The sequence below is a fragment of the Leptonychotes weddellii genome, chromosome 5 (genome assembly GCF_054177405.1).
Source record: "Leptonychotes weddellii isolate Sample4059 chromosome 5, ASM5417740v2, whole genome shotgun sequence".
NCBI lineage: Eukaryota > Metazoa > Chordata > Mammalia > Carnivora > Phocidae > Leptonychotes > Leptonychotes weddellii.
The window spans coordinates 93,269,509-93,290,281 of NC_138373.1; the positions used below are offsets into that span (position 1 = coordinate 93,269,509).

The following is a 20,773-nucleotide window of genomic DNA, read 5'->3' on the forward strand; positions in this document are numbered from 1 at the left end:
GAATATTATGCAGCCATCAAAAAAAAAACCCCACGAAATCTTGCCATTTGCAACGATGTGGATGGAACTTAGAAGGTATTATGCTAAGAGAAATAAGTTAATCAGAGAAAGACAATTATCATATGATCTCACTGATATGAGGAATTTGAGAAACAAGACTGAGGATCATAGGGGAAGGGAGGGAAAAATGAAACAAGATGAAACCAGAGAGGGAGACAAACCATAAGAGACTCTTAATCTCAGGAAACAAACTGAGAGTTGCTGGAGTGGAGGGGGGTGGGAGGGATGGGAGGGTTGGGTGATGGACACTGGGGAGGGTATGTGCTATGGTGAACGCTGTGAATTGTATAAGACTGACGAATCACAGACCCTTACCCCTGAAACAAATAATACATTATATGTTAAGAAAAATAAATAAAAACAAAGAAAGAAAGAAAAGGGTTTCAGATCCAAAAATGGCTGGAGAGTCACCCCCATTTTAAAGGATATCACAAGACCCAGAATTGAAGCAGACAATATCCAATGAAGTAGCTGATACTCAAAATCCAGGCCCAAGCCAGAACCCTACTTTTACTTTAATTCTTATTTTTTCCCTTTTGTCCCATTTTCACCACCATTCTATTTCCCCCACCCAAGACTGGCTTGAAGTCATTTATGACCTCTGGCTGCCTCCTTGGTTTGAGTTCTTAAATGGAGACTTCCCTAATGACCCTCAGGCTTTCGTAAGACTTGATACTCTATAGTCCCTACTCTTTGTTCTCAACTCCTATACAAATTCAAGATGAAAAACCAGTTAATAATATTCTTATTACTACATTCTATCAAAGATGGAACGTTCTCTGATTGGAATACTAACTCCATTGTTAAGCTGTCCCAAACCATAGCCCAGGGGATCCCCCTAAAAAATTGCTGGGTATGTCATAACCCACATACATTCCAACCAAATACAAAATACTCCCTCTTAACTCCCCTCAGTTCAGTAAGATTGCCCCACAGATTAAGATCATTAAGAGCATGCACAATGCCTCTGGTCAAATATAATTGCTCCTCCTCAATCCCTCAAAGGTGCCCTAACCCAATTTTCTTTAGCCTCCTTTCCTTGTTTTGAAGCTACTCCTGTCCACAATTTCTCTTCTTGCATAAGATATGTCCTGGGACCTAGTCTGGTTTCTACAGATGTAAATCTCACTTTTGCATTAGCTGATCACTATAATCTATCAATTGCAATCATTCATATACCCTAATGCTACTGTCCTCTGCCAGGTCATCAAGAACAGAAGACAAATGATGAAATTTCCTATCAATACTTAGGTCCAATGAGTTCCTGGGGAATGATATATAGAAAGCCCCATCAAAGGAGTATTTATAAGAGGTTTTGCTATGATCAAACTAAACCCAAATTCTATCTTTTTTTTTTTAAGACTTATTTATTTGAGAGAGAGAGTGGGGGGGGGTCAGGGACAGAGGGAGAGGGAAAGAGAGAATCCTAAGCAGGCTCCATGCCCAGCATAGAACCTAATTCGGGGGGCTCTATCTCAGGACTCTGAGATCACAACCAGAGCTGAAACCAAGAGTCAGATGCTTAAGCAACTGAGCTACCCAGGTGCCCCCCAGATTCCATTCTTACTGTGATCTCAATAAACCTTATGGTACAGGACCCCCATCTTCCCTCCGTACCAACTCTTCCTTTCCCATCATCAATAGCACCACTCTGAATGATAAAACAAGAGCAACTGAATCCTGGTGAGCTTCTGAAGGGTATATACTTATCAGTAGCAGCCCTCTTAATTATCTTTCCTATATGGGCAACATTTATGGAAGAATAACTAACCAAACCTTAGCCTTCAAATGCGTTAACAATGCCTGGGTCACTGGACAACGTACCCTAGGATTCATATAACACAATCTGTCTATCCTACCCATAAACTCCACTGCCTCTCATAGAACCCAAAGGGCTTAAGGTATAATAATTATTAGAATTGGTCTGGCCATAGGCATGTTGGCCCCTTGGGGAAGATTTGCTTATCATAAAGCCACCCTGTGTAATCGAACTAACGTTCTAGAGGAATTATCTCACAATACTGCTTCAGCCCTACAAAACTTACAATTATCCTTGGACTCCCTTGCTTCAGTAGTCCTAGACAATCAAATTGCACTCGAGTACGGGCTGGTAGAACAAGGGGGTGTCTGTGCTCTTGCTAATATTTCTTGTTGCACCTGGATAAATACTTCCTCCAAAGTAGAATTAGAAATTTAAAAAAAATTTTCATACAGGCCTCTTGTTTCACAATATCAACAATCCCACCTTCAGTGAAATTTGGAATCATATTAAAAGTTATCTACCATCATCCAATCTCTTTAGTTGGTCTCCTGACAAAATAGGAAACATCCTCCAATCGGGAATACAATACTGTATTAATTTTGGGATTAAGCATCTGGTTGCTATACAAAATACTTTTTGCTTGTTTCCAGAAGTGCCTCTCTTCCTCCTCTTCCGCTCCCAAGTTAATTATGACCGAAGCTTCTGTGTCTACTGCTCTAACCCTATGCCCTTCTGCCCCCTATGGAAAGATGGGATGGAGCCCAAGCAGCAGGCAAGCACTTGGGCAACAAGGGACTCTACCATAATGAGTTTGCCCACCACAACTGATCATGGCAATGTTTCATACATCAATGATCAAAAAGAGGAAATGAGGAAAAGGGGCGAAGGAAAAGTTGACAATTCTGACTCCACCTTGCAACTGCCATGGTTTTGTGGAGTTCAGAAAAGCACAGCCATTTCCTGGAATTGAGATCATTATCTTGAGGTGTAGACACCTGGAAAATTTCCCCCGACCCACAATCCTGAGCAAAAGTCATCAACTAATCACTGAGCAAATCATACCAACTGAAATTTCTCCCTCGCTGTGGTTTTAAGTTTTAATAACACCACCTCCTCTCACCCTTTCTGGACAAGCACATCGACTCAGTTGGGTTGTCCTTCTCAGTTTGTAACCCTAAATAAAGATTTGTCTCCTTTTTCTTCACGCAAAGGCTCACTTCTGAAATTTTTCTTGAACAGCAAACATTTTTTCTACTTTAGTACATTTTCCTTTAACTTATTGAAACAACCACCGTAGCTTCTGTGTCCGTGTAGCAGGTGGCGGGGTGCAAGATGCCCACATGTAGCATTGATTCTCCATTTAAGAAAGTATCGTTTTGGGGTTTGTTTTTGTTTCCTTACCTAAGAGCAAACGGGTCAAGCTCTCTGTTTTTTTGATAAACTATCTTTGTTCCTTTAGCCTTCTCATTCTTTCATCCCTTTCTTCTGCCTCATGACATTCTACCAGCAAACTGATATTAGAAAAAAAAATGGCCAAATTGTAATTAGGAAGAGGTTTACATGAGTGTTGTCTCTGGTGGCTATTATCTGTCATGAAGTTACTAACCACATTCAAATTTACCTCTCACCATTTTTGTATATTGTAAATACAGGTAATAGCACATAAATTAGAATCTGTGGATATTTTAGACGGTATAGTAATGAATGACTGTTTTCAATGTCTGGGGATGCTTGGTTATGAAAAAATAGGCACAACTAGGTTAAAAATAGAAACAAAATTGAAGAAAAAAAAAACCTGCCTATTTGCTCGGGTATAAGAATCCATAATATATTACCAAGACAGGCTCTGTCTGGACTCTGAAAAATATCAAGAATGGTTACAACAACCAATTTTTTCCTGAAATATATTCCTGCCTAGAAGCATAGGGAGCAAGAAAATGACTATTCACCATCCATTTTTGCATGATGATTTTATGACAAGATACATTCTTTAATTCTGGAGCTCAAATATACATTTACAACAGGCCCTCAAGCTTTTCTTCTATTTCAAAAATAATGAAAAGTTCATATAAAAAGTCCCATATGTTAGGCAACTGAAAATATTCTCTGAAATGGCATAGAATAGCTTTATCTACAACTATTATTGACACAATAATGTCTTTTCTCTTGGTAAAGAAAAGTTGCAATTTTCCCCAAAAGTAATAGCTCTTTGTCTTTAAGTTTATCTCCTTAAGTCTGTAACAAAAAAGCAAAAGGTCTGCCATCAAACTATAATAAAGTTGATCATTTCAGCTGCCTATTACCTAGTGGTAGCACTTGCTAGACACATTGAAAGAAATGTTTAAGCAAGAAAACAGTTTCAGAGAATGACTTACCCTCCTTTAATATAATCAAGGAATGAAACTTCTGTTTCTACTAAAAAAGAGAGTAAGGTTACCTGAAAAAGAAAAGAAAAACAAGGTAGAATTACCTACTAGTACTAATTGCAACCCCAAATGGACTTTATCCTAAGTATTAGAAAGGAACTCATATTTCATATCAGAGAGGAACATCACATTTTAAAAATCAGTAACAACATTATTCTTTATTAAAATCTGCCAGGACTGATTGTTCTTACATTTTAAAATGATCAGAATGAAAGGGGCCAACAAAATTAACTAACTCCTTTCTATGACCAGTATACTTCCTTTGAAGAATAGCATGAAAATTGTCCACAAGGACACTGTGTTACTTCCCATTTTAGATAAAAGGAAAGATGAAAGGAGCTGAAAAATGGGTAAAACTAAAAAATCAGAATCAGTGAGTTAAGCCTTATAAGAGGAAATGTGTGTTTTTCTCATGGTCCTGTAATGAGGCTATCTAATATTTTAAGTGTCTTGCAGTATAGAAATCTTTAAAAGGAAACTTGGAGAGACCTTAGATTTTGCTTCTCCTAAGAAAATGTAATCTTACAATAAAATCTTCAGTATAATATAGAAGGAATGTCACAGAGATGAAAAGTACAGCATAGGTAATACAGTCAACAATATCGTAATAACATTGTATGGTGACATCTGGTGACTGCACTTATTGTGGTGAAGGCAGAGTAATGTACAGAATTGTTAAATCAATATGTTGTACACTTGAAACTGTAACATTGTGTGTTAGTTACACTCCAATATAAAAAAAGGTACACCTGAATTCTCAAAAAAAAAAAAAAAAAGGAATAGGATGATTTTAATTTCAAGATACTTTCATCTTTGTACCTTCGTGTACTGATTTAGCCCAGCATCCTACAAGTTGTAAATTTTAACACACTATGAACAAGTACTTTCACATGCCATCAGTTTTAATAGTTAAGTGTAGCCTGTAAAGAGTACAGTATTTCTTACTAACAAACTTTTTCATACCTACTTGATTCTCTCTAGCGTGATTCCACTGAACGAGGATTTCATAAGAAAACTTCAGCTTCCCTCAGAGGCCATACAATCCTGAGGACAACCTGCAGGAAGCTGGGTGACTACTTTTTATAAGGTATTCTCCATTACAACCATCCCCACAGCAAGTTCAGCTTTCTAGTATACACCTTCATACTAAAATCCTAAGTCAAAGAGCCTAGTCTTTAGTTCTAGTCTGTGTAAATGTTACACATTTTTTATTCGTTTATTTGACTCCTTAGTGAATAACATAACATTTGACTTACTGTTCCCGAATTAGTATATTTTTTCTTTTTTCCTTTCTTTTTGGGATTCACCACCTTGAAAAGCAGATAAAACAATTACACTGTGTTAGGTTTTATATGGAAATTTTTACAAAATGTGTAGTTCAAATGGCTGCCTTCACCCGATGCCTTTATTCATTTACAAATGCCTTTGGTATGACTCCTGGACAGTCCTTCAGCCAAAACTTCTCTACAAAATTTACTGGTGACCATCTTCTTTGTGTGTGTGTGTGACCATCTTTTTTAAAAATGTATTTTTTCAATAATATTCTTCTCAATCACTTTATGCACTGATTATCCTCATTCATCTGTATCTTCTTGATGTGAGAGAGACTTTAACATCCTAGGTCCTAAATAATAATGATTGCTTTGTAGTAAACTATAAATAGCTAAAGAAAAGTATAGGCAAGATACACAACTTTTTTGCTATTAGGTTAAAAACACTAACATAGCAAATCACCCAAATATGTGCATGCGTAAGGGCTCTGTTACTCTATTGCTGTCAGGGGTAGTAATTTCCACCAGATACTGAGGCTATGTACTAATTAGTAAAGGTCTGGTTTCTGTACCGAGTATTTAATTTTTGACCATTTATTCCATGAGGAAATATTACTGCACTCCTACATTGTACAAGACACTGAAGAATCCAGGGGATGTAAAAATGAGTAAGACCTGTCAATCTAATAGGATAAATAAAACACGTAAGTGCCTTAACAGAAAATCCTTCAGCACATCCCAATCCAAAACACACATGGAAGCATTTAGACAGGCAAAGAAAGTTAAAAGAATTTATGATAAGTATTATTTGAACTAAACTTTATTAATTTAAACTAAGGCTACAATAAAAAGGGATGGACATAACAGTCTAGAAAGAGGAAAAAGTAACTGGCCCAGGTGGCTGGAGCAGACAGCAAATACATACTATTTCAATGAATCCGAAGGACCGCAGGTACATGGAGCCAGCAGGAGATACTCCTGTCTGCATGCCTGGGGATCCTGAAAGCTGTTTGCAAGCTTAGAGATCCCACAAGGGCCCTATACTCTGCTCCAGCCCACCAACAGTCTTATGGGTCCAGGGTCCCAGGAGGAAACGGTCCTGTGGACAACCATCTAGATTCTAAAAGGGCCCGATACTTAGTTCCAGCTCCTTCTCGCCATAATTTGTGAGCAATCCTGCTGGCATAAGGACCCACCAAGAGATACTCATTCTGTACCTCAGGAGATCATGAAATAGCCTTACATTTATTTGGTCCCAGCCCCTCCAACCATGGTTAGGAAGCAATCTAGCCCACCCAGGGACCTAGTGGGGGACATGGCCATCTACACCTCCAGAACAAGTACAGACCGAAGTTTTAACTATGGTACCTGAAACAGCCATGGGACTCAGTGGCTGACCCTCTTAGGTATGGTCCAGAGACAGTCCTGCCTACTTAGGGACCCATCCAGTGATCAGAGGGGAGTCCTCCAAGAGACCTGGCAGGAGCCACACACACCTTCACACTTAGTAAGAGGCCATCTGACTGAGGACCCAGCTGTGCATCCTGAAAAGGAACCCTGGTTCAGTGCCAACCGACTGAATAAAGTCTTGGAGCCAGTCTCATCCACCCAGGGGCCAGACAGAATCCATGTCCACTCCAGCTGTTGGCAACAAGCATCCCCAACCACGGATGCTACTACAGACCTAATAGCCTCAGAAGCAGCTCCAATCCAGCATGACTGCAGTTCTGGAGGTAATCCCATCAGCTCAGCAACTGACAGGAGAAGGTCTTTATCTGCCCAACCAGTCTATAAAGCCCTACGGTTTTTAAAAGCTCGGTTATAGTGCTGGAGATCTAGAAGCCCAAGGGTAGGCAGAGAAAAAACAGGTACCTCTACAAGTACAACCTGTCTTATATTACTTTCATTGCCTGTTTAGAGCCTTAATATTCCTTCCTTGGAAGACAGAATATTAAGACAGAAAAATTGATCCATTACTCCATCTTTGTCATTGCCTGGGAAGTTTGATCTGTAATATCTCACACTCTACTAAGTAAAATACTATATGTAGCTGTTATCAAGACAAACTAAACATATTTCATGCGTTTGTCTCCCATTAGAAATGGAATTTTTTTTTTTTTTTTTGAGAGAGAGAGAGAATCTTAAGCAGGCTCCAGTCTAGTGCAGAGCCCCATATGGGGCTCAATCCCACAACCCTGAGATCATGACCTGAGCTGAAATCAAGAGTCGGATGCTTAACCAACTGAGCCACCCAGGTGTCCCTAGACACTGAAAATTTTAATCATCTCTGTATCCCCAGGGCCTTAACAGAGAATGTGGAATGTAAAAGCCATGTAATAAATATTTTATTTCTAGATGAATGAATGAATGAGTGAATGAATGGAATGCTACTGCTTTAGCTTAGTAAGAAGATGCTAGAAGAAGGAAAGTGTTCCACTAGTAACTTAAAAGAGGTCAATGTTAGTGTCAACCTGGCAGGGAAAGAGTTACCATTATTGACTGATACTGAGATATTCTCCTTTGCTATTGATGTTTGTTAAATAAAAAAATTAAAGAGAATGTACAGGTAACATAGCTCAAGTATTAACACTGCCAGACATACCATGTACTCAACACATATCTGGTAGTTAACTGGCAAGGTAGGTTTAAGGCAGAAAGAGCTACTGTGCTTGCTTTAATAACTTGGATTTCTTTAATGACTGAATTATACTTTGTCATTCCCTTCGATCTTCAACTAAACAACAGTGAAGGTGCTCAAACCTAAGTTCATTTTATAACACCAAGTTGATATAATGAAAATGCACATTTTTCTCTTTTTATTAAAAAGTGTTGGGGAGGAGGTCGGTAGGAAGGCAAAACATAAAGGGTGAGGTTTATGGAAAAAAATTTTTTAAATAGGTGAGAATTTTTTAATTTCTCAAAATAGAGTTAAAAGACCATGGGACTTGAAGAGAAATATATCATTCAATCTCAGAAACAAGTCTGTTCAATAAGTTTGAAGATTCTTACATATATTGGTAGTTGGTTAACCTTTGCCAATTACCCTTTGCAAAAATCTATACTTTTAAAGCATAAATTTACTTCTTCCAGAGGAAAATAATAATAAAATAAAATTCCTCTTACCTCATAGACATTGAATTGCGATTGTCCTCTAGAAAGTTCCCTATAGCTTGTGGTAAATTCTCCAATGAAATCATGACTACATTTAAGAGAAGAAATATATAGTATTAGCTTTCATACATTTGTCAATTATACTTTAAAGTTTTCTACAAATATATAGTTTAATCATGAAAAAATAGTTAATATTACTACGAGCATAACTTAATAACTTATATTTTAAGAGACCATACATAACTTCATTATTCTTTAATCCCAAATTATGTACACTCAAAATATATTTTATTAGTATTCAAATTATATTTCATTTATCCCACCAATATTAATATTTCAAACAGGTATTTTAGTTCTAATAACTCAAAAACATTTCATCATCTATGCTACCAAAATGATTTATTAGGATGAAAGTTTAAGACAATCAAAAACTTATTATTTATATAAATAATTACAAATATATAAAATTCTTCAAACTTTCTTATGACCAAGATGTAATAGGACATTATTTTTTAAGAGTATCCCATGTTAACATGTATAATAGTCACCAAGCTTTATTTTTAATAAAAATAGCTTCAAAGTACATTGTTAATATCAACATGGTTATTCAGAGTTTCTTCACCTTAAAGTAATTGTCATTGCCTTCTCAGGAAGAAGACCTTCTACAGGTGCCTACTCAGTTTAGATGGGAGGGGATAAGGAGCATGCATTAGTCCTCACTATAAAATGCTTGTCAATGTGATTACTAAAGCTTACCTAAGGAAGCTTACAGAGGAAGAAGATAAAGAAGATAAAGATTGTAGGAATTCAAGTGGTAAACACACCATAAGGGATGACACTGCTATTTATATCATAGAATTTAAGCTTGGCCCATTCACTTTGCAAATGCAAGGTGTTCATTACCATTAAATATACATATTTCCCCAACCCCCAGGTAGGTTTAAATGCTTAGTTGTGAAGATCTGATGACCAGAGACAAGCAACAAACAAGTTGCTATCTAGCCAACCAAAATATTGATTTCTAAAGATGGAATTTGGAAGAAAAACTGAGCTGCCATTAGTATCAGTAGAGATTTTGCAAGAAGAAATGTTTTTATAACATTATTTAAAATACAGTTCACTTAGATTTCCAGCCTCCCAGTTCTCCATTATCTCAAAGATCTTGTACCTACATCATAATATTCTAAGTGCCTCCTTATACCAGTATCACCTTGACCTCTTCCAGATTTAACCCCCAGAAGCAGATCTACACACATGAAAATGTGAAAGGAAAGGGGACTGAAAATAGTGGTAAATATATTTGTATTTATGAACCCAATCCCCTAGGACTCACTCATTGAAGTTACATGGGGAAAATCATAAAATAGTACTTTAGCGCTACATATTTCTACTAAGTGAAATAATTTTCTTTGACCTTCAGAAGCCCAAGCTCATAATCATGGTATCTTTCACTGCGATCTTAAAAACTGAGTTTTGGAGATTATGTTTAAAATCTATCCACTTCCATTGCTGTGTTTGTTTCAAACATCTTAAGTAACAGTCATGGAAATAAAATGTTCTATTTAAGCACTTCAGGCACAATGCTTTGGTAATGGTAGTGTGGGCAAGCCTTATGTAACAGAGCTCACCACACTAGTGGTGGGAACTTAATATAGAGGGCTTAAATAAAACCTTGGATCACCTAAGCCCTTATGGTAGTTTTCTGACTATGCAAATCCTCATTTGGTTAATTGTTTCAATTCAATGTTCAGCTATTACTATTAACATTAAATTCCCACCACTCAACACTAATCAAATACTTGGTAGAGAAAAACAATATTACTGGTCTCAAGTAAATAGAATTACTCAGTCAAGTTGCAAGAACATGTAATAACCATCCAGATAATGTAAGTCCAGCAGAGTGGCAAATCTGGACCCACCGGCAATGGTCAGGTTTATCATACGGCACATTGATGCGCCCCTGTTGAAGTCATTATGGAACTCTCTAAGAAGCAATTCTCTGATATTTGGTTCTGTTTTGTTTTGGTAAATTTGTTACTCTCTACAGAATTGAGTGATGAACAATGAGGTACAATTCTCTCTGGTCTCAATGCTGTGAGTCTGAGCTTCTGTGCTTCCCACTGGTTTTTCCTCTTCTGAAAGGGCCCTGTTTATCATGAAATGGAGATTTTTTTTTTTCCCCTCTGAGCTAGTTGTTAGAGAGGGCTGATGGCCAAATCTATGGCCTATTTCTTGCAGGATATGTCTTCATGACATGATGTCCTCTGCAGACTTTTCAGATATCTTATTCTCATTTCCCCTTTCCTTCAATTTCTGATCCAGTTTATAGTTCACCATGTCTTATTACATGTGTTTCTATAAATTATCTTGGATTCTTTCCAGAATGAGACAGGATATAAATAAATTAAAGAATGAATAGAATACTTGCTCCTCCCCTTCTGAATCTTGTCTAAGGTTATTATTTTTAAAAAAACACTGAATTTGCATGTCATATAAATACAATGCTATCCTGTGTTATAGAGGAGAAAATGTATTGAGTCACAAATTCCACTTCAGTCTCCAAGACAACATTTCTGTGAGATAAAGAAAACACATCTTTGTATCTATTCAGAGCCAGAGAAATGGATGATCACGAAGTGAGGATCTGTCAAAAGTTCATCAGCATAATGCAGTTAAGAGGAGGTAGTGATAAACTTGTCAACCCTAGATACAAGGTGTTTGTCTCCAGAATAAACCTGAAGAATTTGGGTGGATAAGTGGATTGATTCCCAGGTCAATTTTGTCATAGATCTCTTGGAATACATGGAAATTTTTATAGTTTCCTTTGTAACCTCTCCAACTTCAAAAACTGTTTAGTAAACCATAGATAAATACTTTAAAGAAAGTATTAAATGTAATTTTCACAGGTTTATAGTTATCTTTTTCCCCCATCATCAACTACTCCTAGATTTTACTGATATTAAAAGAAGGAAAATTTAATTTGCCCTAATATTTTTATCTGTTCCTGATTTTCAGTACTATAATATTGAAACAATTATCACTATACAGAGAGATATGATGGAAAGACTTTCATAATAAATCACAACCAACAGGGCGCCTGGGTGGCTCAGTTGGTTAAGCGACTGCCTTCGGCTCAGGTCATGATCCTGGAGTCCTGGGATCGAGTCCCGCATCGGGCTCCCTGCTCGGCAGGGAGTCTGCTTCTCCCTCTGACCCTCCTCCCTCTCATGCTCTCTGTTTCTCATTCTCTCTCTCTCTCAAATTAATAAATAAAATCTTTAAAAAAAAAAAATCACAACCAACAATTTCCTTGTGATTCAATAATACTGCTTTGCTATTTCCTGTTAATTTAATTGCAACTAAAATAATTATTCTGTTATGTCTCTCTGACTGCATTTATAAAATAAAGTCTACTCCAGGGCTGTTTATCTGATTTGTGTCTGTTTATATCTCTAATTTGTTCTCCATACTTTTTATAATGGATATATGCTACTGAGGAAAAAAATTAAAGAGATATTTAAAGCAAATTGATTACTACTATATATCTAGTAGTCTGGCTCTAAAAGCCTTGTTTGCGGAAAGTGATTAAACTGTTAAATAAAATCTGTATATTACGATCATTTGTATGCTCTATTAATAGTGAAAAAATGGATATGACATATATTCACATTGATATTTGAAACCTCTAGGACAGTCCTTACTTAACAAATGTGTCTACCCCCTCTTCCATTTTTGGCTCCTTCTTTCTCAGCATCACCAACTCTTATAGCCTAACTATTATGTCCTCCAAGAAGCCTTTCCTGCTTCATGCTGCTCCCTTTGCTCTTAAAGAAGCCAGTATCTCTCTACCATCACAAATCCTGTATTGTATTATACCTGTTGTTTACTTAGTTCCCCTCCCAGCCTTCATCATACTTGAAGGTAAGAAAGGTGATAAACTCATCTCCATGTTTTTGGCATCTACCTCATTGCCTGGTACATAATGGGCACAATTGAAAGTTGGAAATAGATTCAAGTTAATATCAGTCATTCTGTGACCTTATCTTGCCAGTAATATTAACAAATTTGTCTCAGATTATATTCAGTCTAAAAGAGTTGCACGAGTGCCATTCACATTAACCACCGTTACCCTCTCCACCTCCTTAAAACAACTCTAAGAGTAATGCAAACAACTGTTCTTTTTCCATGGAAGTGCAAACACACTATCACACCAAAGGCATAGAAAAGAGAGGCAGGCAATATTGCCTTTTGCTGGAATTTCTGATGATCCTGAAGGCCACCCTGCCTTGGGGATAATGGATGATTCTTACTTTCTTGACTGTCATTAAACTAGTTTTGCACATAACGTATACAAATGACATGTATGTACTGAACTCTCGTCTCATCCCTTTCTCCATCACCAAGTGATCTGGAGTAAGTCAGCCAACTTCGGGGTCCTAATGTCTTCACTTAAAAATTGGAGGCAATGCCTACTTACTGTTTTGAAAATAAACTCAGAGAATTCTTTGATTCTTTCTGTGAAAGGTATTTAACTGCCTGAAAAAGACACTATTAAACTATATTTTTCCAATTATTAAGAATATGATTCTAGATATATATAATTTTAAGAAACCTTTAATCAAAATTATTTGTGAGGATGTAACAGGCTTATGAATGAATATACACTGTGTTGTGGTATTTTGGAGTTAACATACATACCCATGGCTTGTCCTGCTCTTGTGTAATTCCTCTCCTTTAGAATACACCAGTGTGCCCTGTTTCAGGTGTGTGCTGAAGGATCTCTCAACCAAGGATTTGTAAACAGATTGTGTATTAAAGACAATTTCTCTAGGATGTTGAAAATACCTTGGCTCAAAAGTTGGCATGATCTTTCCCACGGAAACAACAGCCCCAGATATCACCGTCTCCTTCATTTGTAAGCAACATACTGATTACCCATATTCCTCTATCTTGTCTAATCTGGGCCACTCCTGGCAAGCATAGCAATGTATTTTAAAATAGCTAGAGATTCAGCAGTCACAGAAATGAGAGACACTTTTAACTGAAGTACAGTTATGGTGACCCTAATTCAACTCATTGGTTGCAAACATTCCTACTGCTTAAACCTGTATTTGTAGGAAAAGAGCAGCAGTGTTTTTCTAGAGGTGACTAACACCAAACCACTGACTCCATGACAGGTAAAATATGCCATAGGATTTGTGATTTCCAATGATCAACACAAAAAGTCATCTTTATGAGTCCAGATAACAGTATATCAGCTATCCCTGATTTTGCTAATTTTCTTTGCTTTTATTCTAGTCAAAGCCTTTGACTTTGACAAGACTTTTCAGCATCTAAGAATGTTTTGTTTTTTATTTTTTATTATTATTTTTTTAAGATTTTATTTATTTGACAGAGAGAAAGACAGCCAGAGAGGGAACACAAGCACAGGGAGTGGGAGAGGGAGAAGCAGGCTCCCCGCGGAGCAGGGAGCCCAATACGGGGCTCAATCCCAGGACCCTGGGATCATGACTTGAGCCAAAGTGAGACACTTGACTGAGCCACCCAGGCACCCCCAGCCTCCACTGATTCTTAAAGGAAGTATTATCTAATTGAAAATTTTAACAGAATCAAGTCCTTCTTTTCCCATGTAACTTCCTCAAATCCTGAGGGAGAATCTAGTTCACCTTAAAACATCTAGAAATATGACCTTTAAGTATTCCTTTATTATGAGCTTGTCTGTATGTACATTTGCAGAACTATAATTATTCTTAATTAATTGTCCTAGTAAACACAAATTATACACACATCCTTACAAAAGTACTTTTTTTCCTTTGTAAAGTGCTGGTTTATGTTTTTACTAGTAGAAATTATTATATATAAGATTTATATGAATGTATTCAACGTAGAAGTGATCATTTATCTCTAGCTTTGTTGAAATTTTAAATAATTTCAAGAGATTTGCATTATTTTTCCTCCCTCCATAGATTACAATAATATTTTAAGATATAATCACTCTCAAATATTAACAATTCAACAGGAAAAATAGGGTAATTTTATCAGTCTTATCCACACTTGTTCCTTGATCCATTTCTAATATAGATAGAAATTTAAAAAGATATAAATAACACGTATGTGTAAAATAAGTCCTATTGTCATTTTGGGTATAAATATATATAAAATATTATATAGTAACATATATCTACATAATCATACAGTTTAATATGTTTGTATTTTATCTATTATTATTTACTATTAATATTTCATTTATTAACTTAATTTCCACTTATTTATTACATCTGTACAAAGACATGGGACAAATACCACTTTCTAAGACAAAGACAATATATTTTTTTAAAAGATTTTATTTATTTGAGAGACAGAGAGCAAGCACGAGTGGGCGGGGGGGAGGGGGGAGGGGAGGGTTAGAGGGAGAGGAGACACACAGTCCAACACAGGGCTAGATCCCAGGACCCCAGGACCATGACCTGAGTCAAAGGCAGATGCTTAAACGACTGAGCCAACCAGCTGCCCCAAGACAAAGACAATATTTTTAATGTGCCTTACACTGATATAGAAAACAATATATACCATAATAAAGAAAATGTTATAAATGATGATTTATCACATTTAAGCCCAAACTGTATGCCTACATAGCTACTCCAATTTTTTTTAATACAGGGTATAGACATATTTTTAAAGTATTTTTATAAATTTACATTATTTAAATTCCATGTGTATGTATTAGATATAATGTCAATTTTAACTACACAGTCTTTTTTTTACATAATAACCTTTAATTCTTTTCCATTTCCTCTAATAAGCTTAATGCACCAAAATATCATCAAGCAAAATTTTCTCATTCATATTAAAATTTGCCTAGTTAAAGAGGAAGCAAATTGTATATGGCCAAAAATAGCAATAGTTTCACAAATGCAATTTAATTCATTGAAAGGTAGGATGAAGTTTCTTTAGCTAGCCAGGATCATTGGATATTTTTCTAGGATCATATTAATTAAAAAGTTAATTGAGAGGGGCACCTAGGTGGCTCAGTCAGTTAAGCATCTGCCTTGGGCTCAGGTCATGATCCCAGGGTTCTGGGATAAAGCCCCACATCAGGCTCCCTGCTCAGTGGAGAGCCCGCTTCTCCCTCCCCTCTGCCACTCCCTCTCCTAGTGCTTTCTCACTCTCTCTCAAATAAATAAAATCTTAAAAAAAAAGTTAACTGAGATAATGTCTGAAGTTAAGATATCCTCCAATTTCATGAACTTTTAAATATTTATGTCATCCATGTCACATACTTTTTCCTCTATAATTTCAAAGTAATTGAATTCTAGTTTTTACCTTGAGTATTAATCTCTAGAAAGGTAGATCTGTGTGATGCACTAACCTATTTCTGAAATTTAAACTATCAGCCAATGAGTGTTATTTTTTCAGACTAATCAGAATAATAATAATTAGCATTATTATAATAAGCAAAACAACAAAATAGCAGAAGCAGGATTAGCATAAAATAATGGCCAAAAGATCAGTTTTATATTTTTTTATTTTTAAAATTTTTTTCAAAAGATCTAATTCTAAAAAATGAGATATTAAATCTCTATTCTTGTACCTTTTTATTCTTTTGCTGTCATTGGTCTATAGCCACATAAATGTAATTCAAAGTAATTACTCCCTTTCCAACATATTAATAACAATCATTCAAGAATTTTAAAATATATATGCTTTAGGTATAAGAAGATAAATTCAATTCATAGTTCTAAGAAATTTTATTTTAGTAATGCATCAGATGCTTTTATAAATTGCTCATTTATATACATGGTATATTTCTGGGCTAGTCACTGAATATAGATTAGTACTTGTTTATATTTTACTTTTCACTCAAAGTTGCCTGAGTTCATATATAAATCTATCTGTTCATCTATCTAGATTTCATATTATATTGCTAGTTTTGTTTATTCTCTGTAAGCCTGGACTACCACTGTATGTTATTAAGAGATAATAGTATCACCTTGTCTTGCTTTTTCACAATGATGAAGACTAGAACACAGGGATTCTATCACCTCTCCACCAAGTTCATTTTTTAATAAAAAGCACAAGGAAAAAATTCTGACAGGAGTTACACACACACACCCCCACACACACCACTGCCTGTCACTCTCTCACACACACATACACACACCACATCTGTCTCTCATACACACACACACACACAACTGCCTCTTTCACACACACACACACACACACACCACTCTGTCTCTCTCATACAGACATACACACACACACACACACACTTATACAACACACAACTCCTAGCCCAAAGTAGCAAAAGTTGGCAAGTTGCACACTGCAGTGCACTGCTACCCAAGGTCAGGGTCTTTTCTTTCTTTCTTCTTTTTTTTTAAAGATTTTTTTTATTTATTCATTTGAGACACAGAGATACAGAGAGAGAGAGAGAGAGCATGACCAGGGGGAGAGGCAGAGGGAAGGGGAGAGGCAGGCTTCCAGCTGAGCAGGGAGCCTGATGCGGGGCTCGATCCCAGGACCCCGGGATCATTACCCGAGCCAAAGGCAGACGCCCAACCATCTGAGCCATCCAGGCTCCCCAGGTTAGGGTCTTTTCATTGGCAAACAATACCCTCTTTGTCTCTGGTATATCCTGTCTACTCTGTGTGTTGGGGCACCACTTCCCACAGTCATGCCAGAGTTGCCAACAGACATCATAAATGTTCTAGCTCTCGTGCCAACCTTGCTTGTAAAGCTGGCTACCAGTTTCCATACTCTCTCTGGCCGGCAGTCCCCATCCTGTCCATGATCTTCCTGACAGACAGGGACTCCAAGAGGGCAACAAGGATCAACTGCTAAAGGTGAGTCCCCAGTAGGAGGAGATTAAAGTACATTTGCTATTGAGATTTTTTCAAATCTATGGTTAAACTGGAGAGCTTTCTTTGGTCAGTTTCAAGGTTTTAGATTTAGTAGACTTACAAGGAAAAAAAGTGTGTACCCAGTACAAAGTCATGTAAATTACTGCCACTGTAGTTTTTAATTAACATGTATAAACTATTTGGATCATTCAAGTCCAAAAGGCAGTAATTCCAGCTCCCACCAAATTGCCTAGAATATTTATCTGCAATAAAACCAAGTAATTAAAAAAATTTATTTTGTGCTGTGTAGACCAGGCATTGTTAGCAAAAAAAAATGTACATGTTATAAATTTTAAAAAATAATCACCCCACTTCGGTGAAATTGCACCTTTATAGCTGACAAAGTTTACTGTAATCCCTGACTTAGATCTCATTTGGTAGCTCAGAACTTTCAGATTTGAAAGAATTTCATCCCGGGCGCCTGGGTGGCTCAGTTGGTTAAGCGACTGCCTTTGGCTCAGGTCATGATCCTGGAGTCCCGGGATCGAGTCCCACGTCGGGCTCCCTGCTCAGCAGGGAGTCTGCCTCTCTCTCTGACCCTCCCCCCTCTCATGCTCTCTATCTCATTCTCTCTCTCAAATAAATAAATAAAATCTTTAAAAAAAAAAAAAGAAAGAATTTCATCCCTGGAGATTGTGTGCTTATTTTTATATTAACATAAAAGTAGTAACTTATACTTATTGCCATTCAAGAGTTTTAAGATTTTCTTTGAATTCCTACATTATTACCCTTTTCATGTCTCAAAATGAAAATTATTTTCTTACACTATGGAGAAAAAAACTTTTTAGGTATTTTGAGAGGCTTTAATAATTCTTTATGTGTTTTTGAGGTATGTTCATTTTATGATAATGGTTTTAACAATGTGAATATAGGGACGCCTGGGTGGCTCAATCAGTTAAGTGTCTATCTTCGGCTCAAGTCATGATTCCAGGGTCCTGAGATCAAGCCCCGCATCAGGCTCCTTGCTTAGTGGGAGCCTGCTTCTCCCTCTGCCTGCCCCTCCTCCTGCTTGTATGCTCACGCACACACACTCTCTTTCTCTCTGTCAAATAAATAAAATCTTTAAAGAAAAACAATGTGAATATCTTCAAAGTATTAAAATATGGAAATAGAATAACCCACCTCATAAAAGTTTTTTTGTGTGTTTTTAGAGGCTTGAATAAATTAATATATTTTTTAACCAAACGAAACTCCAGGAGACTATGAAGCAAAATTTCAGAATTGCTGAGTTCCTAAGAGATACAAATCTAAAACATTTAATCAAAGAATTAAAAGTACTCAGTGAATTGGTGTCTGGGTTGCTTAGATGGGATAATACTTATGTATGGAAGCTCTTCCTGTTTAATAATAAGCATAGTAGAAACTTTGTCCTTCAAATACAGTATAAGTATCTGTGAATTTTCTAGTGGAAATGAAAGAAATAGCTATGCAACACAATAAAAATAATGTCTGCCTACAAGTTTTACCTTTGGGATTTACTGACTTTGGGTAAATCAGTAGGCTTTCTAGTAAAATTTTTTTCACCCCTCAAAACTATAAATACATTTTCCTATTTACTTCCCCAAAAAAGTTTGGTTGATTAACTTGAACTGTTCTGAACAGAACACCAGAAATTTGTTTTGGGTTCTTGGAAGAAAAATAGTATCTTATAAAATGGCCATAAACGCAGCCCTAATTTCCATATATGTTAAAATTAATTTTAGAGGTTAAAATATGCTTATAATACATACATTCCATTGGCTTGTTCATTTAGACTATTCTCTAATATATACAAATGTATTAGCATGTAATCTAAAGTACAGGTATAACTGACTTTGTCCACATATTAAATATCTTACTCTATACTTCTAAGAAAAATAACACTGAAGAACTATTTAGGTAACAATGTCTTTAAATGGGCAATGTGAATGTGTGAAGATTTAAATGTAAGATTATTTTTCTAGAAATCTAAATAAACATTCCAATTGTGAATTCACTTTAAACATAAATGATAGGGAAAATGGCATGTCAAAAATTTCTTCTGGTTTGTATGTTTGTTTATCTATGTACAAAAATCACAAATTGAGGCAAAAAACATGTTTATTAGTTCTCAATTAGCAATAATCGCGCCTCGGGTCTCTATTCTAGGGTTATAATCGTAGAATACTGCTAGTAAACCCAACAAGTAAAGTAGCATAATCTATGAATATTCATGTACTTTCATATGTTTTCATGTATGTCAATCTGGCTATTTAGAAGATTTGGTTTCTGGGAAAGGTTGCCAATAATTCTGCAACACCCCTTAGCACAGTGCACACAATCGAAATGAACACATGCCATTTGTACTACAACTATATGTATATCATCAACCTGAAAATCCAAAACTGCAGATTTTGACATCCTTAGATACTTTATATAATAAATACTAATCACAGGAGGAATTGTGATACCAAAAGTTTATCTAGTTCCTTTTAAGGACCTTATTTACTACATCATAAAATAGTTACTGAGTATTTCCTTTAACTGAACCTCACTGCCAAATAATTACATTTAGTCTGTTTAAATATACACATAGAACAGATTAGAAAAATGAAAAAGAATGGTTTATTCTCAGATATTCTTTGATGGTGTTAAATTCAGTGCAATGCCAAAAATGTAAATTTTATTTGAGGTTAGCTTAATATTAAAATGTTGCTGATTTTTAGTAACTTATAATGTAAACTATATTATCTGGTTTAAACTACAATGCAAAAAATTATTCCAAGTATTATGAAATGTACACACAAAACAAAGTCATGTCTTCTATATCTAATAAAGTGGATAATCAAGGCAATTACTTAGATAATTGAAATATACAATTACTTGTCTATTTCAAATAAAACTAAATGGCTTTGTTTTCCCTTTTCAACTTGTAGGTACAGACACAAGTTAGAAATTATGAGTACCAAAGCATGTACCCAACCAAGCTGGAACTGAGAATATCATAGCTGAACATTAGAGTGTAAATATCAACATTAGAGTAGAAATGATTGATGCAGAGCAGCAAATCAAACTTTTGGACATAAAATATCATCTGGGGAACTTAGTTCTTACCCATAGCTGTCAGTCATTTGGTCAAAAATTTTTAAAAAACATATGAACAACACCAAGCCCTCAAATATATATGAATATTTACCAAACCTAAATTACTACTGGGAGTGACAATATTCTATTTGTCTTAATTTTTCTCCAGATCAGCAACTATGAAATTTTCCTTTCTTT

At 36.0% G+C, this 20,773-nt stretch overlaps 1 protein-coding gene and 1 long non-coding RNA gene across 3 annotated transcripts in view; both read right to left on the reverse strand.

Annotated features, from left to right (window-relative positions):
* Positions 1-20,773, reverse strand: part of CPNE8 (copine 8) — a 135,692-nt gene that overhangs the window by 61,969 nt on the left and 52,950 nt on the right. For both annotated transcript variants that reach the window (XM_081821477.1, XM_081821478.1), the window contains exons 6-8: positions 8,643-8,718; positions 5,505-5,558; positions 4,198-4,259 (exon numbers count right to left, since the gene is read on the reverse strand). In XM_081821477.1, the coding sequence (XP_081677603.1) occupies positions 4,198-4,259; positions 5,505-5,558; positions 8,643-8,718 (192 nt within the window). The remainder of the gene's footprint in view (positions 1-4,197; positions 4,260-5,504; positions 5,559-8,642; positions 8,719-20,773) is intronic.
* Positions 12,596-20,765, reverse strand: LOC145721766 (uncharacterized). Its single transcript, XR_014145659.1, has 2 exons — positions 16,892-20,765; positions 12,596-16,860 (listed from the first exon to the last, which is right to left on the reverse strand). It is a non-coding gene; the product is annotated as an uncharacterized LOC145721766 (long non-coding RNA).